The sequence below is a fragment of the Chiroxiphia lanceolata genome, chromosome 6 (genome assembly GCF_009829145.1).
Source record: "Chiroxiphia lanceolata isolate bChiLan1 chromosome 6, bChiLan1.pri, whole genome shotgun sequence".
Lineage (NCBI taxonomy): Eukaryota > Metazoa > Chordata > Aves > Passeriformes > Pipridae > Chiroxiphia > Chiroxiphia lanceolata.
This window is the reverse complement of record NC_045642.1, coordinates 54,850,593-54,866,799: the sequence shown is the minus strand read 5'-3', so window position 1 is coordinate 54,866,799 and position 16,207 is coordinate 54,850,593. Positions and strand designations below refer to the sequence as shown.

Sequence of the window (16,207 nt, the reverse complement as noted above, 5' to 3'; positions counted from 1 at the left end):
TTCCTGGTGCTGCTGATGCCCACACTCAGCACCTGTGTAGCTGCACAACTTTTGGAGGGGCTATAAATCTGTGCAGGTCCAGCATGGGGACATCCCCCAGCAGCAGACATGGTCTGAGACCAATGTTTGTGCTGGAAGGAGGTGCCCAGTTGAGCTGGCACAGTGCTGGAGAGCAGATGCTTCCTGCCCACTGGGCCTGCATCCTGCCCACTGGGGCTGCTGCTTTCCTCTCAGGGACTCTTTTCCCTAAAAGTCCATAGTAGCAGGGAAAAACCTCTCCCCCAACAATGTCTGCCAAAACAGGAAGCAGAAGCAGAGGGGCCACCCTGATGGGCAAACCCATGATCTCCGGTCTCTGGAAAACCCTGATTCATCTCAGGCCAGCCTTTGGCTGAGCTGGGCAGAGGGTTCCCCTCTGGGATTACTCCAGGGTTGGGTCCCCTTACTACTTGACAATGAGTGACCTGAAACTAGCAATGTCACGGGAAAGAAATGCTGGGTTGCCACGCCAGTCTGAAAATCATCGGAAACGTGAAACAGCACAAGATTTGGTCCTGGAGTGCAGTAACTTGCTCTGTGCTTCATCACCTCCTCCAATGCTAATGTGAAGGGGAGAGAGGGAGGCAAGGTTTGGCATCTGCAGTTAAGGCTGGTTTGGGGGCAGCACAGTGCAGTTGGAGGTGAGCTTGGTGCTGCATCTTTTCGTGCAGGAGGCTAAGGGATGTGATCCCCCTGGGAGGGATGTAATCCTGTGGTCTAAGGGGCGTGGCTGGAAAGGCAGTGTTTGTGACTGAAAGCAGAGGATGCTGTTCTGGATGCAGGGAGGACCTGGGGCTGGTTCTCTGCTCACATCCTCAGTTATGTAATCCCTGCAGGATGCAGGGTTGTCTGTCCCAGGTGTGCTGTGAATCTGCATTGGGAAGTGGTTCAATGACAAGTGTCTCAGACACGCTGAAACCTCTCTTCAAATATTCAGGGGGTCTTTGCATTTGTCTCAGACCAATGTCCCGTTCCCAGCTTAGCACTGGAGGCCCTGACTGTAGGAGACTCCTGCAGCAAGCAGCATGGGAAAGCCCAAGGGAGTCTGATGCTCAGCTGGTGTTAGCAAATGTAGCTGTAAATCTGTGGGCATCCTGGGTTGTTTTCTTGGATAAATGTTTGTATGGAATGATTTATGTAAGATCCAAATTAGATTAATGTGGTGGGCTCTCTTGCTGGGCCTCATCTTTATCTGCTGTAAGTAAACTTCATTGGGGTCAGGGCAATTCTGCCAGCAGACAGGGGAACCAAGAGCATCTTGTAACTGGGTCTTAAATTAAGAACCTAGAGCTTTGGTGTCATCGTCTGGGTGCCCCTATTTGTGCAAACCAAACCTATCACTGCACTTGGACCTCCTGCTGATACACCAGCACGACACTGCTTGCCTATGTAGCCTGATTTCTGAGACAGGCATCTTGTATTTACTTAAATAATGTTGGGTAGTGAGTAACCAAGTTATACTGGGCTGCACATCTTCTAGTGCTGCACAGGAATTTTTCTGTGCTCTGTAACTACCCAAATGTATTGCATAGGGCTACACTGATACTCTGTATTTATAGTTTGTGCCATATAAGAAGCTATCTAAAGTCTGCAAATTTGAGGAATCAAGACTTTTATGCTTGACTTCCCCAATATATGTGATATATTTCTCAGCTGCAACTTACACTTATAACCAATATGTACTTCACAGATTTGTAGCTTAGGTTTGCAGATGCTTCCTTAAATTGGAACATTGAACTTGCATGGGATCGTTCCTGTCTTCTATGTTCAGCATCAAAGTCAATCTCAATAGCAATCCTAATATCCAAATTTAGCTGAGCAGGAGCCTACAGATGGGATATGTCTCTGGTGAGAAAACAGTTGTGAATCCTTTGCACTAGACAATGAAAGATTTACTGACCTGTAAAAATGAGGATGCGATAAACAAGAAGTGTTGATAAGGAGATTATTTTTGAAGTGCAGTCCTAATTTCCTCTTTCATGATGCTGAAAAGCTGTTATCCTCGTTGTCAGCTAAAGGTGTGTCAAGAAGCAGATTGTTATGAGGGTAAAGGTTTTCTTCCTGGAATCTATTAATTCAATATGCTTGTTCATTGAATGGTATTTGAGATTTTTGTTCAAACTTGTTTTCATTACCTTTATTACCAGACAGGGAAAATACCAGTTTTCCTGTGGGATTTTCCATGAGCTCAACTCATTTGTCCTAAGTAATTCCAGCTGTGCATGTTTCAAGGCAGAAAAGCAGCAGTTTGGGTTGCAGGTGGCTGGCAGCAGCTGTCTGGGTAAGTAGGCATTACCCTCCTACCTTCTGCTGGGAATATGACTTCTGGCTCTATTTTCTTCCTTTCCAAGTAGTGAATACATGTGTTTTTCCCAGGTCTGTTTGAGGGAGGTTGGTGTCAGAGGTCTGACCTGCTGCAAAGCTGTGATTTGGAAGTTTCAAAAGTGTGAACTCCTTTTGAGAACTTTGCTACTAGTGGTACCAACCTCATGTGATGATACTTTTGCCCTCTCTAGTCACATCTGAACCAAGCTAACTACAGAGAGCTTTCCTGATTTTGGTTGCTTTTGGCATTGGAGATCCTACATGTCTGAATAATAAGCCAGGAGATCAAACCTGAGAGGAACGTCCTAAATCTTCATCAAGGGAAGGGCTTGTATGCAAGCATGGTCTGCATCCCCATCCTGGTATTTCTGCTTGAGGAGTGGTCCATAGCTGAGGCTGATGACACCTTTCCTGTGGTATTCTGGTGGAGGAGGCATCCGTCCCTGAGTCTGCCCTGGAACCCTCCCCTGGTATTTGAGCAAGGGAGGTGTGCATTTCTGTGGTTGCCATGCCACCCTCCATCTGACATAAAGACGGAGGAGGGATCCATATCAGAGATTTCTGTCTGGGCCCAGCTGTCCCTGACATGTTCACAGCGGGCAGGAGACACCATGTGCTGCAAGAGTCCTCTTGACCTGGGAGGCTTGGCAGCCAGCCATTCCTGGTTTGCTGTCCCTGGACCTTCAGCCAGGCTTCTTTATAGCCTGGGGCAAGTCACCCTCCCACAGAGAATGGAGGGAGGGATATTGTCCCTGTGTTTGAAGCTACTTGCAGTCTGATGGGCACCCTCAATATCTGCCATGTGGTGACTCGGAGAGGAACAACAGGTGCTGAAGGAAGAGTGTGGCTTTCTCCTTTTCATCTGAAGGAAACCAGAAGTGTTTTTTCCTGGTGTGGAAGTCCAGTCATCTCCGAGTCCAACTCACTCCAGTGGAGTGGGAACTCACACTTCCTGCTATCCCACTCCCACTGGAAAATGAACAGCATGTTGTCGGGTCACAGCACAAGGCTCAGGTCTGGAGTGGGGCTGAACAAGGCATTCAGATCAGACCTGGAAGAGTGTTGGGCTGGGAAAATTGTGGGGGATTCACATCTGCCTGTAGCACAGATGTTCTGGAAAACACTGCTGCTTTGGAGAAGCTTCAGGGTTTTCTGACAGAAAACCACCTTTTAGCACCCTATTTTCAATAGGTACTTTTAGCACCCTATTTTTAAGGTACTCCAGTGCTTGCTACCGAGTAGTTTTTTTTCCCAGCTTACTCTTGCTTCTTTATATAACACTGCTTCTCTGATTACAGCTTCCTAATGCCTCTGGAGTTCAGCATGAACAGACAAGGGCAAGGTCTCTGTGCAGCTAGACAAGTGCGTGTGTGTGTTCCTACAGGAGGCATGCTGCTTTTCTTTTACTGCTCTTGCATTAAATAGGGGTCACTAAGATGGGACCGCTTCTGACTTGAGTGCACTCAGAGGTCAGCATGGCCAGGGGCTGAGGGAAGGCAAAAGGGAACTGCCTCACCAGTGAAGCTACAAGAAATGGTGCAAGGAGCCACATCTGGGGCAGCATCAGATATCCGTGTTCTCTGCAATGTGGCTCGGTGCTCCCAGATGTGAGAGCACAGCTGTGTTGTGCAGCACAGGGCTGGGTGTCCTGACAGACCTGCTCTGAACCCTGGAACCTGACCTGCTCAGCTGAACCCTGGGGGCTGCCAAAACCACCCTGAGGCAAGCAGAGCTATGTAAGCCGTGTCAGCAGAGCTGCTCACACATTTGCTGCTGCCCATGGTGTGGGAGGATTATGCCTACCCATGTTTAAAAGTTGGGGCTGGGACCTGCCTCTCCTCACTAGTTGCTCTCCAGGCACATGGCTGTACCCTGCTGGCACATGACTTGTTTACAGGGGATGAGAGGCCTAATTTTAGGTCAGGGAATGAAACACTGGAAAGGTCACTGGATGGGACCAAATCCCAACTGGCTCTCACGATGGTACCAGCATCATGTTCATACCTGGTGAAACTAATCAGGATGCCTTTTCACTGCAGTTGTTTTACCCCAGCCCAGACACCTTCCCTGCCCCAGGACTCCCTGCCTTGGGGCATCTCTTTTTGCTCAGCAGGAAAGGCTGCCTATAAATTCCTCATCACTACATGGTGGAAAGTACTGGGGGAAAGCACCTCGAAAAAGCAGTAGTTGTTTGAGGTCTTGAAGGCTAGACACCAAGAAGTTCTGTTTTGAACTTCCTTGTGGGTCCTCGGGATTTACCCCAGCTGTTCTTGGCCTCTCTCCTGCTGCATTGTCCTCTTGTGTCCAAGTAAAGTTGGGTTTAGTGAGTGGCACAGAGGGAAGTTTCCAGGGAAAATCCAAGTACCCATGAGGAATCAATAACCTGTGTTTCAAACCCTCTGACTCAATAAGGAGTTCATTGCGCTGTTGAAATCAACAGAGTTGTTGCTACCAAATGTCCTGGCTGCAGAGAAAGGCACTGAAATTCCCAGTGACCTGGCAATAAAATATTCCTCTTTCCTCAACAAATATCTGAGCAATCCTGCTGGCTCTTCAGAACAATAGCCTTTTTCTTTGCCTAGAAGGATTTAAAAGTCAAATTCAGATTTTCTCTTTTGTCTAGAAAGCACAAAACAGCTTCTGAATAAGGTTCTTCTGCAGGAGAAACTGAGGCACAGTGAGCAAACTTCCTTTCCAGAGGCCAGAGCTGGAATCACATGTCACACTGCTCCCTGGTAGAGCCTGGGCTTGGGGCTGGGTAGGGTGCTTTTGTCTCCTGGGAGTTTTTCCAGTAACACAGCAGCCAGACATGGATCCTTCCTAAACCACTTCCTAAATGGATGGAGTTGTCATAATTATTCCTAACATTCCCTTTATAGACTAGAGGAAAAGCTCTAAAGTAAGTAAATATGAGTGGTGGATATGAAACCCCATATTGCAATACCAATGTAAAGGCATTAATTTGGATGTAAAGGTAAGCCCCGTGTTTGCACTTCTAACTAGTTTAGGCTTCTATCTACCTGCATCAGAAAGAAGCTGCTTCACTCGTAAGAGGTTGAAAGGGCAGTTACATATAGTATTAAAGTTTTGGAGGGTTCTTTTAATGTGGAAAATAATATTGACTTGAGGATTCTGTTTGATACACCCCATGCAAGCATTTTCCCAGAAATACAGCTGTAAGAGCAACAATGCAATTAGTTTTTCTTCTTGTGACTAAAACAATGGCATTTAAATCCACACACCAAGGCTGAAGGTTAAATGATTGTGGAGACATAGCAGTTGTTGTTTGTAACAGATTGTGAATAACTCTGGGAAACAGAACAATATTGCTGTGAGTTTTGCTGCCTGTCTGTAGGCAGTTTGGTTAACTCAAAATTTGCTCCTGCTTTGGATGTTTAATAAAAGTGGGCATCCATTCAAGTATTCTTACCCTGTTGCAAACCAAACAAATCCTTTTTTTTTGCTGTTTTTTATTAATTCACTCAGCAGACATAACCTTGAGCTGTTTCAGTATTTAATCACTTGCAAAAGGTATTTTGAGGGAAGCGAGAAATCCCAAACACTATCCCAGACCCAAGTGTCGGGGCCAAAACCAGAGGAAATGGTGTGTTCAGGTTCAGCCCCCTCCCCACAGGCTGTGCTGAAATGCCACATGTGGGACTCCCCCATGGGGGTTCTGGCAGGGGCTCTCTTGCCATGAAGGCTCTCACAGCCTTCACTGCAACACCAAGTGCTGCTGTGCCAAGGGCACACCCAGCCTGGGAGGGTTCCACAGCCCCTCTGAGGTTCTGGCCAGTGCTGCAAATTCAGGATCCTTTCAAGGGTGGCTTTTTTCCTTGCACAGAATAATCAGGTAGAATCCCATGGATTTTTTTTTTCCTTATGCCGGGGCTGAATTTGGCTTTGTGCTGTTCGGTAGTGAATAAATTTATATGGTTAACAAAAAAGGGGAAAAAGGAGCTGGTTTTTTTCAGATAAAACAGAGTTGAAGAGAGGTGTTTCACATGGGATGTCACAAGGCTGCACATAAGCTCCTGAGACATCGGGGATGTAGGACCAGGGTTGTGTAGGTACCTCTTTTCCTGGAGCTGTCATCTCCTGGTGGCAGAGGCAGGTGTAGGGTTGGGCTGCAGGCTGAGGCAGGGGCAGGAGATGCATGGAATGAACAGTACAAACTGTTTCTCAGTGCTTCCCCTCTCTGCACTCCACTGTCTCCCCTTTGCCTCTCTCCTTGTGCCACAAGGACACAAGTCACATCTAGAAGGTCTCCTGAGCCAACATGGTGTATCATCCATGTTTTGGCAGCCTCAGGCAATGGTGCTTCCGAATAACAGAAATAACAGCTCCTCCTGAGCTTGTTGAGAGAGCTTCTTACCATGTGCAAATCCAGCCCGGCCCTTTGAGCTGTTCTTTCTTTCCACATGTCTTCTTGAAGACAGCACATGTGTGGTCCTGGGGAATGGTCTTTGTTTCAGAGGGTGACTAACAGCTGCTTAGCAAGAAGAGGCACAGGGTGGATTCAGCCTTGAGATCATGAGGAAAGAGGTACCATGTGCTTTCTCTGGTGCCTTGAAGGCTCAAGACCCGTTTGTTTAAAGGGCTCTCAAGACAAAAGCATGAGTAATGCATTCTTGAACTGTAGCACGGGCTGCGAGGGGAAGATGACGGTCCATGAGTGCATGACGTGCTTTTAGAGACAAAAGCCACCAGATTTTCAGCCTTGCTCCTTCTAATGAATCCCTGATGACTAATTCCATGATTGCCTCTTATCTACTCAATGAGCTTCTGTTCATAGCACAGTTCTTTCAGGAAACATTTTTTCCCTGAGTTTTGGAAAAAAGTATTGTAAAGTTGTGAGCTCCCTCGCTCAGGAGATGATCCCCAGCATTTTGTACCTTGCTCAGGATAATGGACTTTTATGATTACTTTGCTTTTCCTTAATTTCAGTTCTGGGATTACCCATGATGAGCTTCACCAGGAAATGCTGTTGGATCTGGGCAACCTGGTCTAGTGGAAGGTGTCCTTGTTCATGGGAGGCAAGCTGGACCTAGCTGATCTTTGGCATCCCTTCCAACCCCAAACATTCTGCAATTCTGTGATTCTGTAAAAGCCACCAATGGTAGGGACAACACACTGTGCTCAGCGCTCCAGCCCCGTCAGCACTACTGGTGATTTTGCTGCATCTAACTTGCCTCTACTTACTGAAGTAGAAGCTTGTTTCTCTATTCCTGACCCCCACAGAAAATGGTGAGGAGAATATTCCTTCCCTTTTGCAGTAATTTTTTAACCAACTAGAAGGCAATTATCACAACTGTGCTCTGTGCCTTCCCTGGAAATAATACCTTAGTCCATAGGCAGCAAAAAGTTGAAGGCCACTACTCTGCACTGACCAATGTTAAGCAAAGCTCTCTTTCTCTGTGGATGCCATTTGTGAAATAATTCCAGTTTTCTGGGCCCCTTCTGATTCTCAGCATTCTTCTCCCAGCTGTCATTCACCATCCCCTTCCCAGGGACTGAATGCAGCCAGGGGATGGCTTGGCAAGCTATGTAACCACCTCTTTCTGCCTTCTGGCTTGGTTTGCTTTTTCTGCACTTGTGTAACACTTTTCACAGAAAAACAGTTATGTCTTGCCTGATGCCAGTCTCCCCACAGCCCTGGGAACCAAGACATAATCCTGCGTCTCCTAATGAAGCCATGGCATCTCCCCAGTCCCACACTCATTATGGAGCTCAGGCTACTCGTGCTGCCAGGCACAATTTCATGCCTGGCCAAACATAAACTGTGCCTGGTCAGACATCTTGGGACTTAGGTGCTCATCTTTAATCTGCCATTCACTTTTCCTGCCTCATTTAGCAAGAGGTACAACCTCTGTACAGCTAGCAGAGAAAGCCCTACACTGACATTTCAAGACTCTCAAGTAGTATCAAGATGGCAAAAATACTACAACAGCCTTTTTTTCAGAGGTTTCTCTGCCTTACATGTTACTTCTTCTCTGGATAACATATTTGAATGACTTGGTATGAATTTACAGATATAAATAGAGAGTGCTACATTGAAAGAGTATTAGAGGCTATTTGCAGTGCTCTGTGTGACAGGGATGAAGACAGGAAGACAAAGTTTATGTGCTCAGTATCCTCAGGCAGCAGACAGTTATGTGGCTGTGGGACTAGAGAAAATTCTTGTAGTTTTGTAAAGGTTATCTTAATCCACTTTTGCCACACAATAATGTACATCAGTCTTAACCTTTTCCCAATACCGGTCTTTTATTGTAACAGTGATAGTAAATAGTTTAAATCAGTGCTCTGTCAGCCTGACTGATCTCTTGCACAGGTTTTATGGGAGAGGTGGACCAGTCCCAGTGCTAATGTCACGTCATCATTAGCAGTATTACATAAAATTGTCCTTAAGGGATGGAAACAGATGATGATACTGAGCAGAGCACTCCTGTATCTGCCCAGTACCAAGAGAATGAAAATGACTGGCTTTGGGGCAGTAAATCCCACCACAACAAGATTTCATGGAGAAAGATGCAAAACACAGAAGATGAGTGTTCGCTAAACATCAGTACTTCGGAGAAGTGTGATATATAATCACCAAAGTTGCTAAACCTAAAACTAATACAACTTTACTTTTCAACCATCCCTGAGATAATAACGCTCTGGCACCTCTTTTCATCCCAGCTGTGTGTGCTGGGTAGTGTCAGGCCACATCACTCAGCTCATAAAGTGGACAGAATATTGCAACCTGCTTCTCACTGATCATCTTTAATATTTTCACCCAATTGAGGGTTCATTTCTGAAAGATACCATGACAGGGAGCTAAACATTATAGTGGTGCTGCACTAAAAGACTTTTTTCAGGAGTATTTTGACTGATTGATTAGGAGCCTCAGCTCAGGGACAGCCTCGTGGGCATTCACTGCAATGTTTTGGTACTCCTCCTTTCTTGCTTTGTGTGAGGCTGTTTTCCATATCTTCCTTCCAGGAAAGGACAACTTCACAGAGCAAAATTGATGAAATGATGGTACCCAAAGGCTGGTCTCAGGTGGTAAATGCCAGCCCATGTACCCTGACTGCAGGCACTGTTCCCTTGCTTTTCCCCCCAAACCAGAAACAAACAGTATTGTGAAACAGCAGAGACCTCTGAAACAAAAAAAATATCTTTCACCACCCACACAATACTGTCAGCTGTGCCAAATCTGCACATCCCTCCCCGCCACCCCCCCAAAATGCATTGTTCACCCCTGAGAAGCTAAGTCTGGAGAGAGTTTGCTTCTTCCATTTAGTTGGATACTTTTGAGACAGCTTGATTCACCAGAGGATGCATCTGCATAATGTAGCTTGGGTCTTTGGGGATAAAAGTGAGCTCTGTGGCCCAGAGGGAATGTAACTGTGTGCTGGGGTAGGGATGGGTATGATGGTGTTTTTCTTCACTGAGAAACAACAAGCAGGAGGAGGTAATAGGGTGATAATAATTGAGCTCCTTGGCACTTTCCTACGAGAGCAACATATTTCACATTTAAAAGCCCTGAGAGGCCTTTCTTCTCCTGTTTTTGGAATGTGAGATGTGGTGTAATGGACACTGGATGTTTTACAGAAGACAGCTGGACAGCAGCAGCTCATTTTGGAAAGCACACAGTCCTTCCTCTCTCCTTCTTTAACTGGCTCCAGGGTCTGTGCTGCAGCCCAGACCAAGCATCCCCCTGCCCAGGGAGACCCCTGCTTCTCACCCATCCTGGATCTCCCTCTCCACTTGGACAGCTGTTGGGGCAGGACAGGGACTGAACCATAGTCTTGTCATAATGGGGTTAAACTGGTTTGCTCAAGAGCAGGCAGCTGGAGAGCAGCAGCCTGGAGGAAGCCAGCTCTGTGCCTGTCACTGGCTTACAGAATGCCAGGCTGCAGGATCTGAGTGTCCCAGGAGAGGCTGTGACAAAAGGCAGGCCATTGTGCCCAGCTTTCCTCCATGACTCCAGGGTAGCAACTTGCTTTTATTAGAAAACGGAAGCCGAGCTCCATATCTAATCCAAGGGCCAGGCATCTGGAGGCTGAGGAAAGGCTTTGTGAAGCATTTGCCAGTCAAATAATAAGATTGAAACCCCAGTAAACATTTAAATAATGCACTTGGGAAAATGTCTGTGCCACAGATGCCTTGTGTTAGGTGCTTGGATGAGAGATGCATACAGGAGAGAAGGAAATTTCTGATGCACAAAAACTCCCACTGAGGCTTTAGTGCTTCAAATCCTGCACTCCACTGAAGTTGCAGTCTTAGAAGTCTCTGACTGAGTATATAAAAGTAGAAATCTTTTTGTTTCTGCCATTTAGTCAATGCTTTTAACAATAAATGTTAATCTCTCAGCACTGGTGTCCTTCCCCTCTGCTGGGATGGGGAATGTAGCTCACAGATCCATGAGGGGTGTAATCCAATGCTCCCTGATTCACCACGACCCCAGGACAGGAAAGGGGACCTCCAAAGGGTTCCTGAGCTCTGCACATCCAATGGGAGATGCATATGATATTTTACTTCTCCTTCTCCGTAGTAAATACAGTCACCAAGCTGAGGATTTGCAGGAATTGTCATGAGCTGTATTGGAGAAAGATGCAGAGCAGAAAATTCCTTCCAGGATTTTCTGTCTCAAGCTGTCAATCTGTACCTGATATTTCAAAGCCATCTTTACTGTGAAGGTAGCAGGTTTGTCTTAGAAAAATTCTTATAGGATGATTGTGAATGAAAGGTGCACTCTTTATTTCTCGTCCATCAGAACAGCTCCCTTGGCCTGTCACCAGTGCCTGCTGCTCACCGAGGCTGAAATTTATATTGGAGCAATCCGAAGCAAAGGAAATGAAAGTCTCACTGCTGGTACTGTAAGCTCTGCTGTAGACAAATTAGTGTTCAAGGCTATGCCATGTCCACATTTATCAGATTAATTGATAGATCATAAACACATCTCTGTAAAGTCTCAGATTTATTGCTGTGGAGGGCAACCTAAGGATAAATTGAATTAAATAAAATCAGATTTGTACATCTCTAGGCTGCTGGATGTCTCTTTTAGTCTCCCCTGCAGACGCTGGATGTGATGCTTTGGATCCCTCATGGTGTTAAACCAATGGTGTTCCATGCCCATCAATGGGGTGATGCTGGCTTACACCAACCAGATGAGGATCAGATCTGTAGCACTATGTCTGTCCACCTCACATTTGGTTTCATACTGCAGTCAGATTGTACCAGATTTGTTAAAATATGTTTAAACATACAAGAAAATGGACTAGAGGCATGATGACCCTTTTCCTCAGGTCAAGGAGAACTTGGGGCTTCACTCCACATGGCACATCCAATCCAGACATGCCTTTCCACACAGAGAGGCTATGATGGCATGAACAGATCTTCAGTCCAACAGGAGTTTCCCAAGGCAGCCCATGAGTGAGGAAAATCTGCTGAAATGCCTGAAGGGCCACCAGGGCCATCCTGGAGGGCAGAGTAGTCCATGTACTACATGTCCCAGCCGTGGGGTTTGGTTACCCAAAGTTTTCCTCCTCAGGCAGGTAGTGATTTTTGGCATCAGGTCACAGCGTCACCGCCTTGCATCATGCCAGCTTGGCCAGCTGGTTCACAGTGGAGGAAATAAGACTTGGGTGCTACCACATCCCTGCCCAAACTCTACCCCTTGATTGCTCATGGGTACTAATTACAAAGGAGGCTCTTGCTCTGCTGCTGTATAATTATGCAAAGCACAGTCCGAGCCTTAATATAGCTCTGAGTGAACTGCTTTTGGTTTTCTATGAAGAGAAATTTAATTTTGGACCAAACAACAGAACAGCCTCCCAGCAATAGCATCTGTATGGAACACAAGGTAGACACAGTGTCTGAACTGGAGCTGCTTCCCACGGGCTCTTGCAGGAGGTTGGTGTCTCAGTGCCTCTGTTGCCTTTGGGTTCTGAACTCAGGGTAGCAAGTTCAGAAAACTGCGTCTTTCTCCATGGCGATAAAACATTTGGGTTTGCAGAGGAGCAAGGGAGGGTAGCAGATTTTGGATCATGTGTAGAGGCAGCGTAGGAGGCGGGAGGATGCTGACTGCTGTTCTGGTTCTGTTTTAGAAGCAGCATATGACCACCGGAACATCAATTTCAGCGAAGAGCGTGTTGCCCTCTCCTCCATTGGAGCTTTCCAGCACATGGCAGACTTGACGAAGAATTGCCGCTCTCCCGTTGCGCCCCAGCCCCCGGCGCGCGAGGATGGCCAGGATATGGTCCTTCCTGAAAAACCAAACACGACCTCACTCAGACCTGGCAGGCAAAAGCAGCCCAAAAGGTGACAACCAACAACCATGCAGGAGATGGAGCAAGGACATAGCAAAGTGCCAGGGATCGTCCCCTCACCATGCTGGAGGAGCCACCAGGAGTTGGGTCTCCAGCCTCTGGAGGTATCAAGCCAGAGAACATCAGCTCCTGCCACACTGCGCTGATGGGACACCCTCCTGCTGGCTGGTGCTTCAGGGAATTTCCTCCTCTGTCTCCACACACACGTGATACCTATTTCAAGTTTTCCTGAGAGGCTGCAGACCTTTTCTTTAATGGTTATTTTGAAGTGAGTAATGGAAGTGCTAATATTTAGGAAGTTGACAGGCACTAATTAGATTAGAGCTGGGAAGCCAACTTGGAAACATACCCTGTTCCAGTAATCTCAGTATATACAAACTCCTCAATGTCTCTGAGAGCTCAGGGGAAGAATTAAAAGACCTGAACAGGAAGCAATGCAGGTCCAGCAGGTTCCACCCCGTTTTCCAAACTTGATTGTTAAAAATAGTATTACTCAATAATGGAAAGTCAATAATTAGATAAATCAAGAGGATGACCCTTAAAACCTGGCTTGGGTCTGAGCCTAATGATGAAAAAGTACCACAAATTACAGCCTTGTAAATGGCTTTTCTGAGTGGAAAATTGTTTTCAAATAGCCAACATTGATGACTAGGCATAATTTACCTCCCCCATCCTTCCCAGAACAGGCACTGCCTCCTTCGTCAGCTTAATCTAGCCACTGAGATTAAACCTTTTTTTTTTTTTTGAAATAGGTGTGTTCATCTAGGAAATTACTCAGGAACATTTTTTTTTTCATATCCATGTCTTGAATGTCCCCACACAGATAAGCCTGAAGCATATCTGACCCAGTAAAGTTAAATCTAGTTATGAAAAATTTTGAGCCACAGCTATGGGGAAAGGAAAACAGATTTAATGTGATCTTTTTTTCTCAATATTTGAGGGTCCACTTCTGAGCAATTAGTTAAATTTATGGTTTGTTTTGACTGTATAAATGTCATCCGTCAGAAACTGTGTAACCCTGTACAAAAACCTTTGGGTTTTTTTCCTGAAATTACTCTGATGAAATGGAGTTTTCTGCAGTCTGTACCACTGATATTCATTCTCAGTTGTTGGTAGAAGAGCTATAGAAGAGGAGGTAACTTCTGATTGCAGCTGTTTAGCCATGCACAGAGCCAGTCACTTTGTTTACTTTTGCAGTAGTTTTAAATTTTTCAGATGCAGCTTTGGAACAGCAAATGGAAAGTATAAAAGAAAGAACATGCAATTTATTCCAAAATTTAATGGTTGTGTTGAGGTCATTTCAGAAACCACAGCTGATCTCCATCAATGGTTGCCTCACTTTGAGGTCTGAGCCTCGGAAGAGGAGACAAAGTATTTGCTTCAAATCTGGAGCCTACAAATCGGCAAACTGGACTGATACCGGTGATGCACTGAAATCAAACCAGAGCTTTACTGTGAAACAAGGTTCATTTGGAGCAAAAAAATAGAATTCAGTGATAGGATGCATGGGAATGGTTGAAAGCTGTGTCAGGGGAGTTCTAGACTTGACATTAGGAAGCATTTCTTTACTCAGAGGAATGTCCAACAGTGGAACAGGCTTCCTAGAGAGGTGTTTGATGTCCCAAGCCTGTCAGTGTTTAAGAGGCATTTGAGCAATGCCCTTAATAGCTTGCATTAACTTTTGGTCAGTCTCGAAGTGATCAGGCAGCTGGACTGGATGACCGTAGTAGGTCCCTTCCTAACAGACTGAAATAGTCTATTCTATTCTGTTCCATTCCATTCTAAAATGAAAAGGCCTTGAAGTTAATTTGTGTGCATCATAAGACCTAGCAGACAGGGGAAAAAAAGAGGAAGTATACAGACATAAAGAGAGAAAAATAAGATGGAATTCCCACTGTTGCTGGCACCCTGACCTCTAACATATGGCTACCAACAATGAGATGAAGAGCTCGGGATGGAGCCCAACAGTTCTGGCATCTGTCGTTTTGTGTACCTGATATCCGGATAATTCTGACACAGCTTCTTGACATACACCTTGATCTTGTCCTTTTTCTTCTCTTTAATGATCTTGGCAATGTGGTGTATGGCGGGAACAAGCCAGTGGGAGTCAGAGCCCTGTGGATGAAGAGGCACATAGGGATATCAAGGGGGAGAGCAACACCTGCTAAATACCTTTTCCCCTACAATGCAGAGCTGGGTGTGAGGCAGGACTGCTGCAGGCAGGACAGGCTGCCTCCAGCAGGCAGCAAGGTGCCAACAAGGAGTTCCCCTGAGGCTGGACTCTGCCCTTCCTGGTGCTCATGAGCATCCCAGGAGTCAGATCCTGGTCAGGGCACTGTGGCTGTGGTCTAGCACACAGGCAGATGCCAGACTTTACCTCCTGCTGCCTAATAATTTCATGTGCCTTATTTTTGAGAGGGGATTTATTGTCCTGGATGCCTGACTTTCTGCAAAATCCAATTAATTCAACTTTGGCTTCCCTGAAAATCTCAGGCTGATGTTGCTGTGAGAGACTGAAATGTTAAAGTTAATGACTCAAATAATCAGCCATTTTCAAAAGTGGCAGGGTGCTGCTTTGCTGAGGCCAGGTTTGCACCCAGTTTTTGGGTGTGTGGTGGGAAAACCTCTGATCTGTGTAAGAACAGCCCAGGTGCAGAGCGCGTGAGCACCCACCACCGGAGGGTGACCGTGACAAACAAACCTTTTTTTAAGCAACAAGGTGTTTTTTGAGCCAGATAAGGAAAAAGCCAACAGGAAGCAGATCCTGCGAGGTGGAATAATGTTTTTTTATCATGTCAATTTCCTTCTTTACACAGCTGGTTCATGTATAAAACTCCCCCTTCATGGGGAGGTATTGGGACGTTCACATGTATCTCTTCTGATAAGGCATAACTGGCTCAACTACACAGGTGTGAGAAAGAGCAGTCATGTTTTAGAAGGGGTCGTGAATCATCAAAGACCCCAAAGCTCCTCCAGACTCATTTCTGGGGCCTTCCAAAAGGAGACTGCATATTATCCACAGCGTTATATCAGACAGTGAGAAACTCCTGCCCCCTGCAATCCCCTGCTGGGAGGTACCTGGGTATTCCCACCTGAACCCATTAAACCCATTGCAGCCTTCTCCCACCTCAGATGGATCAAGACTGCGACCATCACTTCGACCAACAGGCATCTAAAATGTGACAATCAAGCCTCGTCGCTGGATCCACGGGTGGTGATATCTGTCCTCTCCACTATCTACTCTAATGCTTTCTTTCTCTTTCTTCCTTTCCTTTATATATTTTCTTAAGAGATATTTTTACACCTTTATATTGTTATATTACTATAGACAATAACCAAAATGGCTACATCCCTCATTTCCATTGCAATCAAATTGTTCTAAAATAAACCTGCCATATATGTATATATATTTATAAACACTGATAATTCAGTGTTGTTTCACTCTAATCTACCCCAAGGGATCTGTTAACAAGAACCTCAGTTACGTCACCTTCATGGATGGGTTGTAACATTGGCCTAGCCACAAA

General features: G+C 45.8%; 1 protein-coding gene across 4 annotated transcripts in view; it reads right to left on the bottom strand.

Moving 5' to 3' along the window:
- Nucleotides 1–5,468: 5,468 nt before the first annotated feature.
- Nucleotides 5,469–16,207, bottom strand: part of EXOC3L4 (exocyst complex component 3 like 4) — a 30,320-nt gene continuing 19,581 nt past the window's right edge. For 3 of the 4 annotated variants that reach the window (XM_032691991.1, XM_032691993.1, XM_032691994.1), the window contains 2 exons: nt 14,674–14,795; nt 5,469–12,617 (listed from right to left, as the gene is read on the bottom strand). In XM_032691991.1, coding sequence (XP_032547882.1) covers nt 12,455–12,617; nt 14,674–14,795 — 285 coding nt within the window. In that variant the 3' untranslated portion in view covers nt 5,469–12,454. Of the gene's footprint in view, nt 12,618–14,593; nt 14,796–16,207 lie in introns of all 4 variants that reach the window. The other variant, XM_032691992.1, reaches the window with a different exon arrangement.